Here is a 23,108-nt window from a genome sequence, read left to right on the forward strand (position 1 = left end):
ACTCCTTGTTAGGAGGATGGACCGGTACTGAAGGATCAGCCAGTTCCTTCTTAGTGGCGCAGCCACCACCATGGCGTGAACCGGGACACCCTTGGCTAAAAACTGTTTGTCCGAAGGGGCTGTTATGAATTTGGAAGGCCTCTGTGGGGTAGGTTCCATCGTATCAGGGGGCGTCCACGCCTTCCGCGCCACCACTTCCATGAGGGGGTCAAAGGGCGGAGACACCCAGGAGGTGGAAGGGCAAGAGCCAAAAGGCTCTAGGTAAACAGACTCGTCCTCGAAGGATTAAGGGTAGACCAGTTCTCCCTCTGCTTCAGGATTTCAAGGATGTCTGAAAAGGAGACATCCTCAGAGGGGGACCATGGGGACCCTTCCAACTCATCCAAGTCGGTATCCGATGTAATGGAGTCAGGGGAGTCCACATGCTTCCTCTTACATTTCCTCTTCCGAGGGGGTTCCCCTGACGGATCAGGGGAAACCTCGGAAGAGGAAGATATTCCCAATGGGGAAACCTGAGGCGTTGGATCTCTACGGTCAGGAATGAGAGGGTGGGTAGAGACCGCAGCAGGCACTACAGAGGGAGGAGCTGAGGGAGCCGACCGTGGAGCAGGAACTGGGGCCAGCATGCTCATGACTTCGAAGGCGCCCCTATCAGGCAAGGTAGAAGGTCCCCGCTCCTAAGAGATAAGGACCTCTCCCGGCACCGAGAGGGATGGCTCCGAAGCCGATGTCGGGGCCGAACTTACCAGCGCCGAAGCTCCGAGAGGGAGAACGGGGTCGGACAAGGGTCTGATGCCACTCGCCCCCTCGGAGCCGACGAGGAAGTCCATGCGCCCGGATCCCTCCAAGGATGGGACCATGGAAGAGACCAGAGCCGACGACGGAGCCGAAAGGTGAGGTATCGGCTCCGACGTGTCGACGGCCACGGCTCCCACAAGCTCCGGCTCCGAACTCAGAGGAAGAGTCGGAGGAGGAATTGAAGATGGGGTGGGGATAGCCACTGTCTGTTGAGAAGGGCTATGGAGCATTTGGGCTAGTGCCTCAGACTTAAGAAGTCTACTAACCACCCTCTCGAGGTTGTGGTCCGAGAGCCTGGAAGACCTGGAGGAATGGGTTCGATGACTCCGCTCCGAGAGTAAGGGAGACCTCGGAGCCGAGTGAACAGATTTCAAGGACAGAGATCTGGACCTTTACGGCTAGCAGATGGTGCCGACACCATTATCAGCGCCGACTGAGTCCTAGAATCATCGGCTCCGGTTCGAGCCGATGTAGAAGCTGAATTTGAGCAACGTCGACTCCAGCCGGAGCTGATGATGAAGACTGTGTCTTGGAAACATCGGCTCCAGCCGGAGCCGATGTGACAGCAGTCAGAGCACCACCAGTCGAAGGCTCTGAGCTCGGAGCCGACGGCTTAGATGGCTTCGAAGGCTTCCCCGACGATGACTTGGTCGGGGAACCTTCAGGCTTTAACAAGCCCCTCAAAATTAACTTATTCTTGCGTTCCTGCAGGACTCTTGGACTGAATGCATGACAGACCGAACAAAAGTCCTGCAGGTGCAGAGGGCCCAGGCAATAAACACAAGAAGTGTGACCGTCTGTCAACGACATTTTCTGACAGCACGAGTCACACTTCTTGACGCCTGAGACCCTGGTGTCTTTTGACATCATAAAAGTACAAAAATAACACACACACACACACACACACACACACACACACACACACACACACACACACACACAGATACCCTTTAAAACAAGCTAAGTCAGTCACACAAAAATTAAACTGACAGGTTAAGAAGCAGAATAGGCCCAAAGGCCTAACCTTATAACTAAAGGGGGTTAGGAAAAAGATTAAAAGGGACCGGAAGAGGGATTAGCTATGAAGGGAAGCTAATGGGATGGTTGCTAACTAAAAACTAACTAAAAATCTGACTAAAAGATATAAATTTTTGAATTATAACTTCTAACCTGTAGAGCCGGTAATAAACTCACCTTGCAGCTGTAAGCGGCAAATGAGATCTGGGTAGTTAGCGCCTAGCATTGTGGGACATAGGATAGCCTCAAGCCGGTATAAATAGCTCTCGAGCTTTAGTATAGGCCGAGGGTCGGCTCCGAACCCATCCAGCAAGAATAAAGGCGAGACTGACAACTTAACATTTACTCATGTACCAACTCTTTTGCTCAACGTTTTCTGGAAATCAGCAATTCCAACGCTTTGGCTCAACCTATCCACACCCCCACCAGAGCCAGCAATATCCTAGACCTGGTCATCACCAACAAGGGTGACCGGTGTTCCACACCAAAGGTCAGCTCCTCGTTGGTCAGATCCGACCACAAGCTAATCACCCTAGACATTCACATCCCACTCCCACCCACCATTAGGAAAACAACTGTAAATAATTTCTCCCAAGCCAACTTCACGCTTCTCAAGACAGAAGTGGCTAACTTCACGACGCCCATGCAGATGGATAATAGAGATACGACTGCTGAATCCTACACAAATGCACTTTATAAGCACTTACACGAGTGCATGGATCGTTCTATCCCTAACAGAACCAAGATGCTATCCTCCAAAAAAAAGGAAACCAATCTGGTGGTCTTCTGCCATAAACAAACTCTACAGCAGAAGAAACTAACTGTTGCAAAAAAGAGTAAAATCCCATGATTGGAGGAACTCCCTGGTCAGCCTCAGTAAGAAGCTGAGATCCCTCATAAAATCCTCCAAAGCTAGTTATGAAAACAAAATTATCACTGATTCTAAAGACAACCACAAAGTATTCTATAGCTATGTCAAAAATCTATATGGCAACACTCACATCTGCTCTGAGTTACAGCACAATGACACTAAATATACAGAACCAACTGATATTGCCAACATCCTGGCAGATAGGTTCAGTGCTAACTTTACCCCCCTCTCACCCCCTAAAGGGCCCATCTTTATACCGGAAGAATGCAAAGTTCCTGTAATCACTGCTGCACAGGTAAAAACTTCACTCTCCAAAGCCAAGAACACAGCATCCATGGGACCTGACAACATCCCAGGCTGCCTTCTACATGAACTACAGAATGAACTGGCACTCCACCTAAGTACCATGTTCAATCATAGCCTCACCTCAGGCTTTGTGCCCATTGAATGGCGCACCGCAACAGTTATCCCACTCCACAAAGGGGGGGGGGGCACAATAGACCCTGGGAACTACTGCCCCATTAGCCTGATGAGCCTCATCTGCAAGGCCATGGAACGTATCATCATGGAACTCATAAACAAAGACATTGGAGATCTCCAAACTCTGGACCCCACACAGTTTGGGTTTGTAAAAGGTAGATCATGTCTCCTAAACCTGACAGACTTCTTTGAAGTAGTCACCAAAGCCATAGATGAGGGTAAGGTGGTTCACACAGCCTATCTAGATATCGCCAAGGCATTCAACACCATCCCCCACTCTGGAATTATAGATAAACTCACTAAACTAGGTATAAATCCCTATGTCACAAGATGGGTTGCCAACTGGCTTACTGACAGAACCCACACCGTGAAAGCAGCAGACTCCAAATCAGAATTCAGACCAGTGACAAGTGGAGTACCACAAGTTCAGTCCTGGGTCCTCTCCTGTTTGGTATCTACTTCTCTGAAGTACAGGCTAACACAGAAGGTCTTTGGCTAACTAAATTTGCAGATGACTGCAAACTAGGAGCCATAATTGAACCTCCTAACGATGTGGACATCCTACAAAAGGGCCTCACTGAGACAGAAGCTCAATGCCAAAAAGTGCATTGGCATCCCTTTTGGTAAAAACTCTGTACCCATTAACTACCACATAGGCGGTAGTCTACTTAACACCGAAAGTGTGATAAGAGACCTTGGGACACAGGTGGACAGTAGTCTCTCTTTTGATAATCACATCGCCACAGTGGTCAGGAAATCCTTTTACGTGGCACACCTCATCACAAAAGGTTTCTCATCCAGAAAGAGAGAGGTCATTGTTCCACTCTACTCATCACTCATTAGAACCATTACAGAGTACAACGCCCCTTTTGGTATGTACCTCACAAGACATCTACAACAATTGGAAAGGCCGCAAAAATACCTCACAAAGAGGATTACTGGCCTCAAATAGATGCCTAACGCAGACAGTCTCAAAAAACTCCAGCTTTACTCCGTCGCATATCGCCTACTCAGAGACGATCTCTGCCTAACATACAAAGCTATGTCAAACCCAGAGCTGTTGGACATGCTTCACTTAAAGAAATCCCAATCCTTCCGAGCTACATGCTCTAGGGACCTAAACCTTGTCACCACAATAAACAGAACATGCTGGAGGGATAGATTCCTGTCCCAGAGACTTCCCATACTCTGGAACAGACTACCTATCTATGTCAAACAGAGCTCCTCATTAGCACTCTTCAAGAAAAATCTTGATGACTGGATGGGTAATAGGAAATTCACCCCAGGGATCACTTCTGTGGTTCTGCTTGACAGGGGCACAGGAAAATAAATTTTCTTGGGTGGCGAAAGCCAGGGTACCTTTTTGGCTAGGCTTGTATAGGCCCTAGGGCCAATAGCCTAGTACCTACCTATGAATCACCGTAACAGGTACAAGCAAGCAAAATCTGAGGGTAATGCTACTCAGTGCTAGAAGTCTAAACCTCAAAATGCACTAATTCGGGGCACTCCTTAAAATGGAGAACATCGACATCTGTGCAGTGACAGAGACCTGGTTCAAGGCTCCAGAGAGCACCCCTGCATTACCAGGCTATAATTCATACCACACCTTTCAGCCACCTAACTTGGACCGAAGCATTAAGGTGGAGGCATGTCCATATTCATTATGGATACCCACACCTCCATACTAGTTGGTCAGCATAATGCATCTGAGATTATCCAAGTGCAACTAACTCTGGGCAATACCGCAATGCAAATTGTAGCTTGCTACAGATCCCCCACCATGCCCCAGGATTCCCACTCCTCATTTCTTGATACACTGGAAAATATTAGGGTACAACCTAACACCCTAATAATGGACGATTTCAACTACCCCAGCTTCAACTGGGAAAACTACTCATGTACCAACTCTTGTGCTCAACGTTTTCTGGAATTCATAAATTCCAATGCCTTGGATCAACTTATCCACACCCCCAACCAGGGACAGCAATATCCTAGACCTGGTCATTGCCAACATGGGCAACCGGTGTTCCACACCAGAGGTCAATTCCTGGTTGGTCAGTTCCGACCACAAGCAAATCACCCTAGACATCCACATCCCAGCCCCACCCCCCCATTAGGGAAACCACCGTAAAAAATTTCTCCAAAGTCAACTTCACGCTTCTTAAGACAGAAGTGGCAAACTTCACGACACCCATGCTGACGGACAATAGAGATACGACTGCTGTCTCAAAAAACTCCAGCTTTACTCTGTCGCATATCGTCTACTCAGAGGCGATCTCCAACATACAAAGCTATGTTAAACCCAGAGCTGCTGGACATGCTCCACGTAAAAAAATCCCAATCCCGTTGAGCTACATGCTCTAGGGACCTAAACCTTGTCACCACAATAAACCGAACATGCTGGAGGGATAGATTCCTGTCTCAGACACTTCCCATACACTGGAATAAACTACCTATCTGTATCAAACAAAGCTCCTCATTAGCACTCTTCAAGAAAAACTTGACGATTGGATGGGAGATGGGAAATTCACCCCGGGAATCACTTCTGTGGCTCTGCTTGACAGGGCCACAGGAAAATAATTTTCTTGGGTGGCAAAAGCCAGGGTACTGTTTGGCTAGACATATAGGCCCTAGGGCCAATAGCCTAGTACCTACCTATGAACCTATATGAATGGTCTGTAAGAAGATCAACAACACTGTTCAAGCTGGAAGATACTGAAGTTATTAAACGTGCACTTGCATTCAAGTCCTTTGTTGACGGCATTGACTTTTCTAAATACCAACTCTCCAACATGATTGCTATGGATGAAACTGCAGTGTTTATGGGACAAGGATCTCAAACAACAATTGATCAGAGGATTGCCTCGTCAATCTACATTCCTTCCACTGGTTACGAGAGTGCATGTGTTACCTGTATTTTGGCAATTTGTCTAGATGGAAAGAAAACCTCACCTCTAATCATTTGTAAGGACAAGAAACATAAGACTGAATGTGGTTCAGCCATTTACATTCTTAAACCGAAAAAGCCTGGTGCACACAAGCAGTTTATAAGGAAGCGAGTCGATGTAATGCTGCCACTTGTTTTGCGAGGTGGCGAAAGAGGTCTGCTAGTCTGGGATTCAGCCAGCACTCACCGTGCTAAAGACATGAAATTCCTTGCACGAAGAAGAAAAGATCAAATGATGATTCCCACAGGAATGACTATCTCCAGACTCTTGATATTGAAATAAACAAGCCATTCAAGGACCATTTGCGCATGGAACTCAATGACTACACTGAAAATATAATGGAGAGAAATCAGCATGGAAACTGTGTGAAGCCTAGCTTGCAAGAGGTCATGACTTGGGTGAAAAATTCATGGGATAAAATCACTGACAGGTGTGTTTCCAATACACTACGAGCAGGCTACTTGGACAAGCAGTGCTCATTTAAGGAGAGCTCTATTGCTAGGCATAACAGACTGGGGTCAATGGTTCTGCACGAAATGGAGTAGCAAGAAATTCAGGCCGGAATTCGGGGGTTGGAGATTTATGACAATGTTCCAGAAGAAGATGACATGACTACACGTATCTGAATAACTTTTCAGTTACCGGAGCAACAGAATGGATTGCTTCTGGTTTCAGTTTTATTCCCCTCCTCCAATACACATGTATTGAGATTTTTTGCATTTTCGGTTAAGCATGAAATATTGCACTGTGAAAGCCAAGGTGTAGATATTCTGAAGCTGAAATGTTTGTTGCACTCTTTATGTAGAATTATCACACAACTGTTAACGCGTTATTTAGAACTGTTGCCCAATAACGGAAATGTACCAAATAAGTCAATTTGTGTACATGAATAAATGAATAAATGTAGATTGTTGTACGGGGGGAGGTAAATAAGGCATCCCCTGATAAAAAGCCCTAATGCGTATTTCAGCTGAGGAAAGAGTACAAGACCCAGTCTTATTTTCAGGGAAATACGGTAGGTATCTCACTCTTAATTTCTGATTTATACTCCCTTATCCTCTCTTATAATTTTCTTGTACTTTCACCTATATAAAATGCCCTGCATTTTACACAGTTAGCCATATATATTATATTTGTAGTAACACACATAGCAAAACATTTAAAGCTGTACTTCCCGTTATTTATTGGATGTATAAAAGTATTATCTTTCAAAATATCAGTGCAACACTTACATTTATAACAGGGGACAGTATCGGTCTTTGTTACCATCTGTTTTTTAACTTCAGTTTTACTTACCATATCCTTATAACACAACCTCTGTTTCAGGTTTCTACTCTTTATAACCAAAGGATGGTGTAGCACCATCACATTTACTGTTTCTGGTGCCGATTTCAAAATTTCCCAATTTTTGTCTGATAACATCTTTAACACATTTTGCTAGAAAAAACTATAACTGATGTTTTGTTTAGCAGAAATAACTGCTCTAAGCCTTATTACTCTGAACATCAACAATTAACTAAGACGGCTAGTAGCGATCAGGAGAAACAATATTTGAGGTATATTACTACATTTAATAGGAAGACTGGAGGTGTTAAAGATATTATCAGACCCTGGGAACTATCGCCCCCATTAGCCTGACAAGCTTGGTATGCAACGCTATGGAGAGCATCATCGTGGACCTGCTTAACAGAGATATAGGCAATATCCAAACTCTTGACCCCACACAGTTTGGTTTTGTCAAGGGGAGATCCTGCCAGGTGAACCTGGTTGACTTCTTCGAGGAAATCACCAAGGCTATGGATGAAGGTAAGGAAGTGCATAAAGCCTACCTCGACCTGGCCAAGGCCTTTGATACCATGTCCCACTCGGGTATCATTGATAAACTCACCAAGCTAGGCATCAATCCTTACATCATTATGTGGGTTGCAAACTGGTTCACAGGCAGAACTCACAGAGTGAAAGTTGCGGACTCCAAGTCAGAATGTCGATCAGTCACAAGTGGAGTCCCACAGGGCTCGGTCCTGGGGCCTCTCCTGTTTGACATCTACTTCTCAGAAGTCCAGGCCAACATAGGAGGACTCTGGCTGACCAAGTTCATTGATGACTGCAAGCTAGGAGTCATTATCAACTCCCCAAGTGATGCAGACATCTCACCAAAGGGCCTCTCTGAGACCAATGACTGGTGTTGGAACCATGGCCTGAAGCTTAATGCCAAAAGATGCATCATCTCCTTTGGAAAAAACTTAGTTCCCATGAATTACCATGTTGATGGGAGCCCACTGAACACTGAAGGGGCCATAAGAGATCTGGGCAACAGCCACTTCACCGACCACCACACTGCCACTGTGGTCAGAAAATCCTTGTAAGCGGCACATTTTATAACCAAAGGTTTTGCATCCAGGAAGAAAGAGGTCATCATCCCTCTCTACTTATCCCTCATTAGACCAATCATCAAATATAATGCCCCATTTGGCATGTACCTAACCAGACACCTACAACAGCTGGAGAGGCCACCAAAGTACCTCACAAAAAGAATCTTAGGCCTTAAACACATGTCCTACATGGATAGACTCAAGACACTTTGGCTGTTCTCAGTCTCTTTATCTTCTACTTAGAGGTGATCTCTGCTCGACTTACAAAGCCATGTCTGACCCAGCCCTACTTGAAACGCTACACCTAAAGAAATCCCAATTCCCCTGCACCACAAGCTCCAGAGATCACAACCTCATTACCACAATTAACAGAACATGCTGGAGGGGCAGGTTCATCGCCTAATGACTGTCATTATTCTGGAATAAGCTTCCCCTTCATGTCAAGCAGAGCACCTCACTGGCCCTCTTCAAGAGAAATCTTGACGAGTGGATGGGTAACAAAGTTCACACTCCAGGAATCATTCCAGTTGCACTACTGGATATGGGCACTGTGAACTAACATTGGGTGGCACAGTGCATGGGCAATTTTTTTTTTTTGGCTAAGCTTGTAAAGGCTCCAGGGCTGTGCATGGGCAATTTTTTTTTTGGCTAAGCTTGTAAAGGCTCCAGGGCCATTAGCCTAGTAACACACCTATGAAATGACAGGACCTGAAGAGCCTGGCCTTTTTTCAACATTATCAGGCTTACAGGTCTCTAACCAAAAACACTAGTTGCTAGGGAGCTGGAGAATGATGTCTAATTTCCTTGACACAACAGCCACAGTGCTCGGACTTTCCCCATACTGTACTAGTGGCAATCCTTAACATATCCATCAATGGAGAAATAAAACAAGAGGATTGCTGGGTAGACTGAAAAGCCTTTTACAGTATTATCTGCAAGGAGGACACAGGGTACTTGGTGAACCCCCTCCTCTGCCACAAGACAGCTCAGATCTACTCAAACTTGGAGTCATCAGGGAAAAGACAGCAAGAGTGAGTGAGTGAGAGACAGAGAAAAAGAGAAAGAGATGAAGCAAAAACAACAACCACATCACTGACATCTAGTATGGGAGGCTCAGCAGGAGAGTGTGTTTATATTCTTCTACACTTACATTTCTTTGTCTACATAGATGACATATCCAAAGACACAAAAGTAAGGTCTGCAGCCTGAGGCTGTGAAAGAACAGCAGTTCAAAGGTTCTTGGTTGCCTCTGTCCTGTTATACAAGTGGGACAACTATAGGATAAGTCTGCTTCCTGGACTTGTGATGAAACCTGGATGGCAACAGACATCATATAACATAGTTGTAGGGAAGCCAGTTACACTGCTACAAAAGAAGGCATTGACTACTTACTCTGCAAGAAATGTCAAATGACAATGGCAATGACAAAGTCAAAACACAAAATTATCAACCTTCAGCATCTCCACTGTCAGCCCACTGGCACAGGGAGCAGCATCACCACTGTCAACCCACTGGCACAGGGAGCAGCATCACCACTGTCAGCCCACTGGCACAGGGAGCAGCATCACCACTGTCAGCCCACTGGCACAGGGAGCAGCATCACCACTGTCAGCTCACTGGCACAGGGAGCAGCATCACCACGGTCAGCTTACTGGCACAGGGAGCAGCATCACCACCACTGTCAGCCCACTGGCACAGGGAGAGTTGCTGCCAGGCCTATCAACTCTGGTTTTAAAGCTCACAGCAGAGTAATCAATGCCAAAGAATCTGATGCTGACATCAGTGCTCAAGTAAATCTTTAGTCATATATGTCATTTAGGTCAGTATTGGCAAAATTAAAACCGATGACAAGACCATGGGCACTAGTAAGGAATATTTGGGAAACTTGTACAAAGATGAGAATATCAAGAGAAGACACATCACCACTCACTACAGAAGCAAATGGAGATGGGTTGCTGACAGTCGCACCTAAACAATGGCATCAATAAGCATTTGTTAAACTCAGGCATCAGTACAGGAAAAGGCCTGGGGGAGTTTGGCCTAGGGCTTAACATGTTTTCACCTCCCTCTCTTTCAAAAAAAATTTTACTCTGAGACTTAGGATGTCTTGGAGAAGATTTGTTTCTACTACCAGTACAACAACGTTAGGTACTATGCCATGCATTCTTTTCTTTGGCTTAGAATCTGGACAGGAAGGCCTTAGCTTTGTCTGGGGCACAATCTACCGGCTATGAAGTGGGAATAAGAGCCTTCAGCTTTGGGTAATAAACATATGACAGGGTACAGAGACATTTCTCATACATATGTAACTAACTTAGCTTTTCTATTCCGAAACATTCTTGGAGTAAAGGCCCAGCAGAATGTACACTTAAAGATGTTATGCTTCTCACCCAAGCAAATTAAGAACACCTGGTATTAATCCTGCAGCAGAATTTGGTTCCTGCACCTACACCTGTGAAATGCATGGTCCACTGTGACCAGAATGGGAGGCACACCTGTTAGCAAACAACAAAACAAAGGATCCCTACTGAAATCTCGGCACTCTAGATGCTGAATGCCATACTTCTTTTTGCACGGGGGCAAGCTCCCCTGCACCCCATCACCCTCTGAACTTATATATACTAACTCCAAGATTGCCATATATCAAGAAAAGTGAATATTCCGAGAAATGGCATTCATTTTTTTGGCCATTCAGTCTCTGCATTTTCGGACTTGCTCTAGCAGGTCCAGACATTTCAAATGGTTACCCAAAATAAAGCCCATTTCTGTGCCACAAAGGGATTGAGTACTGATTTTGAACCTGGTGACCACGGTTCTATGAGGGTCACTGACACTGCAGGAGCTGAGCAGTGAAGGAAGGAAGTAAAATGGTACAGCCTTGACCTGGGGAGGAGGTTTAAGGGGTGGGTGCTTGGTGAGCACAACTGCCCTAGGGAGAAACCGCAACCTCATACTTGAGGATGGGATGGTAAGACTGGAAATGACGGATGACCAGCATGAGGAGTCCATGACATGCTATTTTCCCTTGTGAACAAAGCATGGGCAGGAAATGTACAGCCATCAGGGAAAAACTTCATACCACCTTGATGGATGCCTAAATGATGGCCTTTCCTGGCTGATCCTTGCCCAAGTGATAGGAAACAAATGGGCTGAATGACCACGAGGGATCTCATGATCACCAGGATGCAAAAACCTGTAAAAATAAAAGTTTTCTGTCTTAATTATGTATTTATTTTAATGAGAACAGACAGAAAACTAAAGGAAGTGGGATAAGGAACAGACAGGAACATCAGGGTGGGGAGTTGGGGGAGCAAATGGCTAATCCCAATTGCTCTTCAATGCATATCTGAATTTAGAAATAAATGCTAGTATTGCATTTGGGGTAAAAACTGATCTTTGTAGCTCTGTGTGTGTCGTACAAACTGTAGCAATTGCTTACTGTAAAAGAAATAAGCAGTTTGCTACAGTTTGAAGGAAGGGAAAAAACATATTTTTCTTTATGTTTGGGATGGGTGCCAGATCGGGGGATGGCACAGGGTGCAATACTAGCTAGGTACACCTGTGGAAAAAAGCAGTAACTCTTGAACTACTTAAAAGAAATAAGCAATATGAAGAAAAATCACCAACACCAGGCCTAGGTGACAGAAAAATATAATGGTTAAAACCTCCACTATATAACAAGGGGAACAAAACTATATAATGAAATACAGGGTGTGATGCCCGTGCACTGGCCCAGCAATCAAGGAGCCTCAATCCTCACCACTAACACCAGTGAGGGGCAGCCATATAGGGAAAGGATAATAAATACACACACAGTAAAGTACAATTTCCCTTAAGAGCACACAGAGACCACAATCATTCTGGGGCTGGTTTCTCCCTTTCTCTCCAGATCCCCAAAAAGTCTCCCCGCTAGCACAGCTATAGGGTCCAGATCTCAACCTAGTGGGCAAGCTAAAACCTCCAGCACCCTCTCTGCCCAACCAGTGCTTCGTGTCCCTGCCCAAGTAGCTGACCCTCACACACTTTGAGATAAGAGTTATATACAACCACACAGACATTCCTGGGGAAGGCTGGCACAGATTCTCCAGCTGTGCCCCCTTTCTTCCCAGTCTAAAAGGTAGTATCACTTGCCACCACCCACTAATATTTAATAGCTACTAAAAGGCCCTTATGAAAGGGTACAAATTATACTGTGCAATATTAATATCCAAATGGTAAGTGTAACTGAACAGCAATGCTACTGGAGTGGCTTTGTACAATATCACTAAATACATGCTTAAATTATCTCCACATAAAACAGCCACAGTTGAAAGGTTTAAAATATTTAATAATAAATAATAGAAACACAAGACAATACTTCTTACTACACAGTGCTAGTCAAGAGTTCAGAGATCACAGAGAAATACTTAAAATAATACAGTAGAACAGTTCTGACATCAATACAGAAAAAAGAACTAATCTAATATTCCTAGTTCCTAGCAATATCTAAGAGAAAACACAGTTCTACAATAAACTTACATATAGAACACAGGCAGAGTGCTGGTGAGTTCGATGTTCTCAAGACAAATGCTAAATGCCCTCATTCTTTCTGTCCTTAAATTGATAACAGAGTACCACTGATTCATTTCAGATTATAGCATTTCTTTCTGGTTCCCAGGCTAACAGAAACTTGGAGGTTAATAGCCCTTGTGATCTTGCAGCTGGTCAGGAAGCCAGATCAATAAAATAAATTATTTTATATTTATTTATTTTATTTGCATTTGTTAACCGGGTTGGTCCAGCTGGGTAAGAATTACCCTTTTTCAGTGGAGACCCGAGGGGAAAAGCCCCAAAAAGACATACAAATACATATGAATAGAGACAAATTAACAATTACAGACGAAAACAATATTATGAGCACAATGGATAAGAAAAACAAACAATGAAAGTTTGAGAATATGAGTAAGGTAGGCCAGAGGCATGCTTGCAAAAGATACATTCTAACAATTAACTCTGGTCTCAAAACAATAGCCAGAATTCTTTCATCCAGACATCTTGGCTCCAAGCCCTGAGATCAAAGACAGTCATGAAATGCTTGACTTATCAGCAGAGTGCACTGTTACATTTTATTCAGTCAACATCCAATACAGTCTTTTCACATTTAAGATAACAAGCATGTGGCCTACACCAACATTTACAAATGTCAGAATTATCTACAAAATTCTATCTAGCTAGGCTGGCAGCCTTCACCTATCTTCACAAAGGGCAGTAACAGCCTTAAACTAATAAGCAAAATAGCTCACTATAGAGAAAACCACAAAAGAAAACAGAATACATACAGCAGACACCATACATACAACGTAGCTCATAAGTTGTACTTACCTAGTGCCAAGCCAGTCAAGGTTACTACTAGCCATCCTGACCATGCATCATATAAGCTCTTTATAAACTCAAATACAGACTCCTTCTTCTTGCTAGTAATCTGCACAAAAACAAACAGAATAACACTTTTAAAATTTAAAGTTTTGTTTGCTTCTTAGACAGTTGCAATGAAAACCATTTATTTTCTGATGACTGCAAATCACAGAATATATTCTGTAAAAATAAAGAATTACTTAACTACATCCACTACATCACACAAGATAGTCAGCAACCTGGCACTTAAATTTGTTTTACCATCAATACCATGACTCCAGTGCTCACTCAAGTCATTGACTACTAAAATACCTAAACTGTAACAACTACAAAAAAAATATTCCCAATTTCAAAAATGTTAATGTGCAATGCATTATCTCACTGTCTGTCTGAAGCTCCAAATGCAACTGTAGTTTTGTGCTGCTCACAGGAAAAACACACTTGGAATATAGACTTGAGGACTAATCAGGGTTATTTATCAAAATTTAGTGAAAACAACAAAGTGAGGAGTGCAGCAAAACAAATACTACTACTTTAAAGTCAAAGCAATAGATTGGCTTCAAGGTAGAAACAAAGCCCTGATTATAGCTCAGATAACCTGAGTTCAGAAAATGGCTTGGGTGCTACAGATGCCAGATGGGGGAGCACAGGACAGAGTACGTGATGTCAGCATGTCCATTCAGAAGGTAGGGCAGAGACAGTCAGTCATTCTGCCACCATCAATAGATGGCAAGCACTGAAGATGGGGGAATGTAGGACTAGTCATCGAGCTTATGAATTTGACAGACCTCATTAATATGTGGGTGGAAGCACATACACATATGAGGAAGGTAGGGTAGTCCCTTAGGGTGATGCAAGTACCCACATCAATCACATAGGGTGTAAGGTTATGGCCACCACAAATGCCCTCAAACCCTACAATGAAAGAAGTTTGTAAGGGCACAAACACTTCCACGGCTACTTGTATGATGCTCCCTCCAGCTTCCCTCACCTCCATGTCATGGACTCCTCAGTGGAAGAGCAGCAAATAAGCTCAAAATTGATATGAGGGGACTTGATGGTTAGGTGGCATGGAGAGAAACATAACCAGGAAAAAAACAAAACAAAAATCAGTGTTAACAAGCATACAAGGCAGCGTGCATGCTAGACATCAACTCCATTAGCAAAGGACTGCTTTTTAACACAGTGAAGAAATGAGATCAAAAGTCAGTCAATAACTGCACAAAGGAGCCACATGTCGGCAAGTGAAGTAAACAGACAGGTACTCCTGAGCCAGAGTCAAAAGTTAATGTGTGGCAGATGAAACACAGGCACCTAAGTGTATGTTTAAAGAAACTGGGAAGGAATGGATTATATCCTAACTAGCTAAACATTTAAAGCAAAATGCATGCGACAAAGCAAGTCTTGTTATACAGACACTAGGAAATTTCATATATTTATTTTCTGACCCAAGTTTTATCCCATTCAGGGCTTATTGTCTGACCCAAGTTTTATCCCATTCAGGGCTGAGGGGGAGCCACAGCCTATTCCAATACTAGCAGGCACAAGGCAGGGAACTAATCCCAAATAATATGGCAGTCCATCACAGAACGCACAGTGTCTTTCTATCATAAATGCATACTCCTTGTATGGGCAAATGAAAAGCTCAATTTAACTATTTGTCTGACAATGAGATATGGGAGAAAACAGCAGCAACTGGCAAAAGTTAATACTACTAAAACTACACTACATTAATGACATGCTCAATAGTACATTCTATAGTGACTGTCTTTAACCAATAAACATTTCTGTTCTCTATGAAATAATACTGGCCACTCACAGCAAGTTATAATATTGACATAAAATGCCTTTTAAAAGTAAACAAACATACGCAATGGTTTCTCTTCAAAAAACAAATGCACAGTTACAACTGATGGAGAACACACTGAATAACCACCCTTTATCTATTTATGCTAACTCCATAGTTGCAGAGCAGCAGAGAAAGAGAAGCTCCCCCCGTGCAGACTGATCTTGGGCAAACAGTGATCTTGCAGTGCCTACATATCAAGAACACAACCTACATGGAAATGTAAATTTGACTAGCAGTGTTTAGACAGGTACATGTCCATCAATCACTGGTAGGGAAGCAAAAATAGCATGGTACACAAACCTATTTAATCAAAGATGCTCTTCCCACATTGCACATTTCATCTATATTGCTTTCATTTAAAGTATATCCACTATATCACCTATATAAATGTCTCAATTTGAAGAAAGGGATGAACTACCCTACAGTCTCAAATCAGCTAAACACCAAAAAATGAGTTGATGAATTATGTATTAGAGGTTGAAGATTGTGAAGAGCTGGTCAGCAAAGATATTCTTGTAATTGGAGATTTAATGATTAGAGGAACTGATACCTATATCTGCAGAGAAGATAATGAGCATCGAATAGTGTTATGCTTGCCAGGAGCAAAAATTGATGATATAAAACAAGTCTTGGAACACCTTAATATAAGGAAGTACAGACTTCTTTTTATTCATGTTGGTACAAATGATGTCATCTGCAAGGATTCTCTGTTAGTAGGGAACTGACAGCCTTCTTAGTATATAGCTTGTACTGGTGTTAGGACGCATTTTTCACAAATCACCTATGGAACAACAGTCAGGCCATCGTGAATGAAAATATTTTTGGGGTAAATACCTAAATGGAAAAAATGTCCAGTTTTAAAAATATGTTAATGTGTAGAGCAACCAAGCCTAGTTTTGGGCACACGTGTTCAGACAGGATGGCGTGCATTTGTCAAGATCAGGCAAGAGAATTTTTGCAGCAGATATTTTGCAATATTTGACAAACACTAGGCATGAGTTTTGCCAGGTCGATAATTTAACAGTTCACAGATAGCAACATTTGAAGCCTCTCTGATGGTTGTTAATGCTAGGAGCATTAATAATAAAAGTTTTTTTTTATTGGAAAATTTGCTACTTTCCCACAAGATTGATTTAGTTATCGTTTGTGAAACATGGTTAAAGAACAATGAGAGGAAACCAGTTCTGTCAAGGTATAAATGTTTTTACTGTAATAGACATTCTAACGAAAAATCAGGTGATTAAAGATCATTATGAGACCTGTGATTATTACATGTTCAATGATAACACCAATATTACAGACTGTGTAACTGTGGCAATAAAGACAACCCTGGAACATGCAACAATTGTTGGAGTATACAGACCACCAAACTCAAGTGTAGATGACCTAGAGGAATACATACATTTCTTGCATGAAACACATGACTGAAGAATAATATTAGCTGGGACTTACATTTACCAGAAACAGACTGGAATAACATTAATTCAACAACATTAGTAAGGAAATTATTAACAAAGTATATTCAGAACAACTGCTTCAGATTGTAAAAAAAAAAAAAAAAAATACCAAGGGACGGAACATACTAGACATTATTTGTGTTTCTAAAGAAATTACTGTTATTTCAAGTCAAGTTTTACCACAATTGATGTGCAGTGATCATGGGGTTATAAAGGTTAATTTGTTACGAAGTAATTCTGCCACACTGAAATCTAAACCAATGCACAGTAGATTAATTACAGATTATATGGAAGCAAAACAGTCACTATGTAAAACTAACTGGAGTGAGGTGTTCAGTGGAAAAACTGCAGATGGAATATGGAAAGTTTTGAAAGAGAAATGGTTTGAGTACAAAAAAAAAAAAAAAATTCAAAAAAATGTTTAACATCAGGATCTAGGCATACAACATCAGGGGGATATATTTCCATAAAAACAAGACAGCTGATTAAGATGAGAGACAAAATATAAAAGAAATGGAAGACAGGATGAACTACAACTTTGGAAACTGAAATAAACAAGCTGGACAAACAGATTAAGTAAGCATAGTGTGAGACAAGATCAAGAAAAAAAAAATTGAAGAAAATTTATATAACGATATTGAGCAAAATGTGAAACCTTTTTATAGATACATAAGATGTGAAAGGAGTAAAGACATACAAATTGATAAACTGTGTGCAGATTATAAATTTATTCTCAGACACAACAGATTACAGATATTTTCACAAAATCTTATGCGAAACAGTTTTGCTCCACAAAAGAGGTGATAAATTGTCCTAGGGACATGCAGGTAACCTCAAATACTGGAATCAAATTAGATTATATTTAAAAAGAACTGAGCAAACTGAATCCAAACAAAGAACAGGTAGGAGATGGAATTAATGACAATGACCTTCTTAAGAACACTTCAGCAAGAACTTTCGGTTCCATTATATCTATTATTCAATAGGTCATATAAATATGGTGAGAATCTTCAAGACTGGAGACATCTGCTTATTAAATCTGTCTAAGGGAAAAGGGAGGAGATCAAACCCACAGCTATATTGACCCTTAAAGTCTACTTTCATTTTGGAGAAAAATAATGGAGAAGGTAATATTGGATAAGTTATTGGTAGAATTAGATAAATTGGGACATGAAACCATATATCAACATGCATATGTTGAAAAAAGATCTATTACCACCTGTAACATGACGTTCTACAACAATATAATAACAGCTATGAATGAAAAATTGTGTTGTGATGTAATTTATACAGAGTTAACTTCAGCATTTGACAGAGTCATACACAAAACACTGATCAATAAATTAGAACAACTAGGTACTGATGTACTCCTGATATGCTGGATAGCTGCATGGCTTACAGATAGGACACAGCAAGTATACAGCAATTGGACAGGTGAAATTCTGGGCTACAGTCAGGGCGTTCCACAAGGCTATGTCCACACTTCTCAACTGTATCGAATTACCTGGTATTTACCGGTTTTGAGGGCAAAATTTTGGGGTGCCACGAACTCCCAAATGGCCCCTTCAATTCCTGAATCCTGATTTATTTATTTTTATTTACAATCTGAAGTTCTGGGTAATGTCATCACACATCACCAGCGTACCCCGCAATGTTATCAACGTGCAGGGGCATGCATGATTACTTCAGCTTTATAAGGTAGACTGCCAGTCTGTCAGGGACTTGGATTGGATTTGGACTGTGTGTTGTTGTTTACAGTATGTGTGAATTGTGACCAGCCTTGCCCATTTGAAAATTTGGTCTGGTTTGACACTGGATGCAGCCGCAGCACAGCAGTGACTGCCAGAGCTGCAGGGCTGTTTACGCAGTGATTTAAGTAACATTAAAGTTCTGTCAGTGCCAAGCACTTTAGTTCTGCAGTGCAGAGTATGTCTAGTTTGCCCTGAGCCCAGCCATGTCTCCACACCCACTCCCAGCCAGACAAGAATCAAGATGAGAAAAATTACATTCTCTGGCCACTCAACCGCCTCTGGCTCCAGGTAAAAAAGAATAAAAAGAAACATGCTGTGATGCCCCAGCACTGGCCCAGTAATCAAGGAGCCTCAATCCTCACCACTGGCAAGAGTGGGGACATACACACTGGGAGGAAGACAAGTACACACACAGTAAAGTGAAATTTCCCTTAAGAGCACACAGAGACCATAGTCAGTCTGGGGCTGGTTTCTCCCTCTCTCTCGATCTCCAATAAGACTCACCACTGGCACAGCTATAGGGTTGAGATCTCAGCTTAGTGGCCACACCAAGACCTCCAGTACCCTCTCTGTCCAACCAGTGCTTCATGTCCCTGCCTAGATAGCTGACACACACACACACACACAGACACACACACAGACAGACACACACTTTCAGGTTTGATTTATTCATACAAACACACCTGGGAAAGGCTGGCACAGGTTTACTAGCAAAGCCCCATTCTGCCCAGACTATAAGGTAGTTATCACTGCACCAGACAACTCTTATCAGTTACTTTAAGGCTCTTAGCAAAGAGTTTCCAATCTTACTGTGTAAAGTTACTATTAATCCAAATGGTAGTTTCACCAAGAGCAAGGCTATTAGGAGTGGCCTGCACTATATCACCAAACAAATATGCAAGTACTCTAAGAGCTTAAATACCGCTAGACAGACCAGCCACAATTGAAAGGTTTAAATATATTTAATAATAAATAATAAAAAAAACACAACAATTCTAAATATGTATGCACAGTGATATCAGAGTTCAAAATCACAGGAAATATTTAAAACATTCATTGCAGGACAGTCTCAAACAAATACAGAACACATCTAAGCTATACTTCACTATATTCCTAACTGAATCTAAGAGAAACTACTGTATCTTAGTTAACTTATTTACAGCAAGGCAAGTGTGGTGAATGGATCTTCTAGCTGATGTTGTCAGGTCAAAGACAAATACAGAATGCACAGTCTCTCTCTCTCTTAGAGACTTCTTAAATTAATATCAAAATATTACTGCTGGGGTAGCTGGCAGCATGATATCACTTTGTGTCATCTGACCTTAGCTCCCAAGCTAAACCAGCACTGTTAGAAACTACCGGCATTTAACAGTTCCCTGTGAAAACACAAACAAGGTCCTTCTTAGATATTTTTGTCAAATGGTGGAAGTGTTAAAATAATTTACATTCCTTCACATCTAAAGACAATACAAAAAAAATTCTAGTTTTAGACATTGTGTCTGCTACTGCACTATAACTGAAAGATAACATATCTTTTACTACGTGGTTATAAAACAATTTAATTTCAACTTCCTGAAGTTTTGCCAGTTAACTCTCTTATGTTCTAGTTCCCACTGTTAAAACATATACATTTACACAGGTACAATTGTTTATACACATTTCTGTTCTTTTCCAGTAGGGTACCCTGTGGACACATCCTTATGTTCAGTACTTTACCCACACTTCTGTACCAACAGCTTGATAATCAGACAACAAACAGTTCTAATATAGTGGTAACACAAGCTATTGCATGCTGATGATATTCACAAATGACACAACTATTTACAAAATTCCAGATATCTGTGCTGGCAAGTATCTCTTTCTGTCACACTTCTATATAAATCATATTAATATTCACAAATGACACAACTATTTACAAAATTCCAGACAGTTGGGCTGGAGCTAATTTTTCAAGTGACGCTTAAGAAACGCTGCTTGACTGGGTTGCCTATCTGGGAATAAACTACCCCATACCCTGTCATGAGATTCCATCTGCCTGGGCATTGCTGACCCCAGTACAGTGCTACACTATCCTATCATATGCCTGCAACCCTAGCCTCTACCACAGTAATCTGGGAATTTGCTGGCTGGCTCCCTGTAGCCAAAGATCCCCCTCAGAATCCTCCTGCCTTATACTGTAAATACTTAGCACCAGGCACTCCTTAGCATGGTAAGGTTTCATCACGTTAACATGGTACAGCTTGTGCCCCTGCCTCCTTGCCTAGCAGTTCTATCATGTACTTAACATCACTGACCTTCCTTACCACTTTGAAGGGTCCCTCCGAAGCTGCCTGCAGCTTGTTGTATCTGACAGGAATGTGAACCATAACCTGCTGCCCTACAGCATACTCTCTTAGCTTGAGCATTCCTGTCATACCAGAACTTTTTCTGCTGTTGGGCTTCTGCCAGGTTCTCCTGGAACAATGCCATGAGTTCCCTGAGCCTTGTCCTGAGGGTTAGGACATATGCCACAAGAGATTCCTTGTGGGATTCACACTCACCCTCCCACTCATCACAAATCATATACAGAGGTTCCCACAACCCATGCCCATACAGCAACTCAAAGGGTGGAAAACCTGTGGATTCCTGGGGCACCTCTCTCTAAGAAAACAATAGATGGGACAGATATTTGTCCCAGTCCCTCTTAAACTGGTCTGCAAATGCCCATAGCATGGTCTTTAGTGTAGAGTTAACAGACCATTACTCTGGGGAAGGTAGGGGGTGGTCTTTAAGTGCTTCACCCAACAGTACTTCCACAGACAATCCAGCAGGTCTGACATGAAATTGGCACCTCTGTCAGTCAGTGCTTCTTCTGGAAAACCTACCTTGCTGAAAATATCTAACACAGCATCTGCCACCTTTTCTGCCTCAATGGAGGTCAAAGCCACTGCCTCAGGGTACCTGGTAGCATAATCTACTGCCACTAGGATATATTTCTTCCCTGCGGAACTTGGGGTACTCAGAGCCCCCACAATTATCCATAGCTACCCTCTGAAATGGCTTCTTAATCACAGGCAAAGGAATCAAAGTAACTTTCACCTTGTCTCCTTCCTTGCCTACCTTTTGGCACTGCTTACAGTACCCTGTTACACCTTTGAAAATCTCAGGCCAATAAAAGTTCTGCATAATACATCTCTTTGTACATTTTATGCCCATATGACCTGCAAATGAAATATCATGGGCAATGGCTAGAAGTGCCAGACGGTACGCTCTGGGCACTACCAACTGCTGTATTCTCTCACCCACTAGCCTGCCTCGGCGGTCCACTCTCTACACAGTAACCCTTTGTCCCAGTATACAGATTCCCCCTTCCTTTGAGAATCAGATGCCTCACTAGCTACCTCCTTCATGCCTTGTAATGTAGGGTCTAAGAGCTGAGCCTGTCAACTCTCTCTTTGTAATCCTTCCCAGCTCCCCTTCCACAGGAAGTCTGGTATTCTCTGACAGCGGTGCCTCACTGTCAGCCAAGATACTGCTACTCACCTATGCCCTTGCAGTCACTCTGTCCAGGGGAACATCAGTCCCCACAAGCAGCTGTAGCTCCTCTTCAGTCTCACTGCTACAGGGTAGCTCCCTCCCTGAAGTAACCACCACACCAGTCCTGGCTTCAAGTCTGTGGTCTGTCTGGGTCTATCCCAGGTTACCAGACCCACATGCTTGTCTCCAAGCCTAACTGCATGTAACTGCATGCACACAAGGTACTGTATTATCAAAATCATTCCCTATCAGGACATCTGCAAGGATATCCTCAAACACACCTACTTGCTTGCTTCCTTTTCCACCCTCCCAGTCAAGGTGAACCTTAGCCAAAGGTATTTGGAATGGGGTCCCTCTTAAAGTTCTGACTGGAGTAGGCTGCCCAAGCAAGTAGTGCTCCTCTTTAACCATTTGCAGGCTTTATAATGGTTAGGTCAGAGGCTGTCTCTCTCTTAGAAGTGGACTGTTTCCCATTTATTAAGATACAATATAACCTCTTCTGGTGGTTTGGTACCCTTGTTGTCTCCAGACAACTTACTGCTGGCATTCTATTATTCCCACTTACTGGGTCTACCACCTTTAGTTCCCCACCCTGTCTCCATGGACATCTATATGCTACATGGCCCCACTGGTTGCATTTAAAACATTTAACCCT

At 42.7% G+C, this 23,108-nt stretch overlaps 1 protein-coding gene across 7 annotated transcripts in view; it reads right to left on the reverse strand.

Moving 5' to 3' along the window:
* The window catches only part of CLCN3 (chloride voltage-gated channel 3), a 1,613,231-nt gene that overhangs the window by 1,077,468 nt on the left and 512,655 nt on the right, over positions 1-23,108 (reverse strand). For all 7 annotated transcript variants that reach the window (XM_044062561.1, XM_044062563.1, XM_044062565.1 and 4 more), the window contains one exon: positions 13,848-13,947. In XM_044062561.1, coding sequence (XP_043918496.1) covers positions 13,848-13,947 — 100 coding nt within the window. The remainder of the gene's footprint in view (positions 1-13,847; positions 13,948-23,108) is intronic.

Source organism: Protopterus annectens, chromosome 2.part1 (genome assembly GCF_019279795.1).
Source record: "Protopterus annectens isolate FY-2018-M chromosome 2.part1, PAN1.0, whole genome shotgun sequence".
NCBI lineage: Eukaryota > Metazoa > Chordata > Ceratodontiformes > Protopteridae > Protopterus > Protopterus annectens.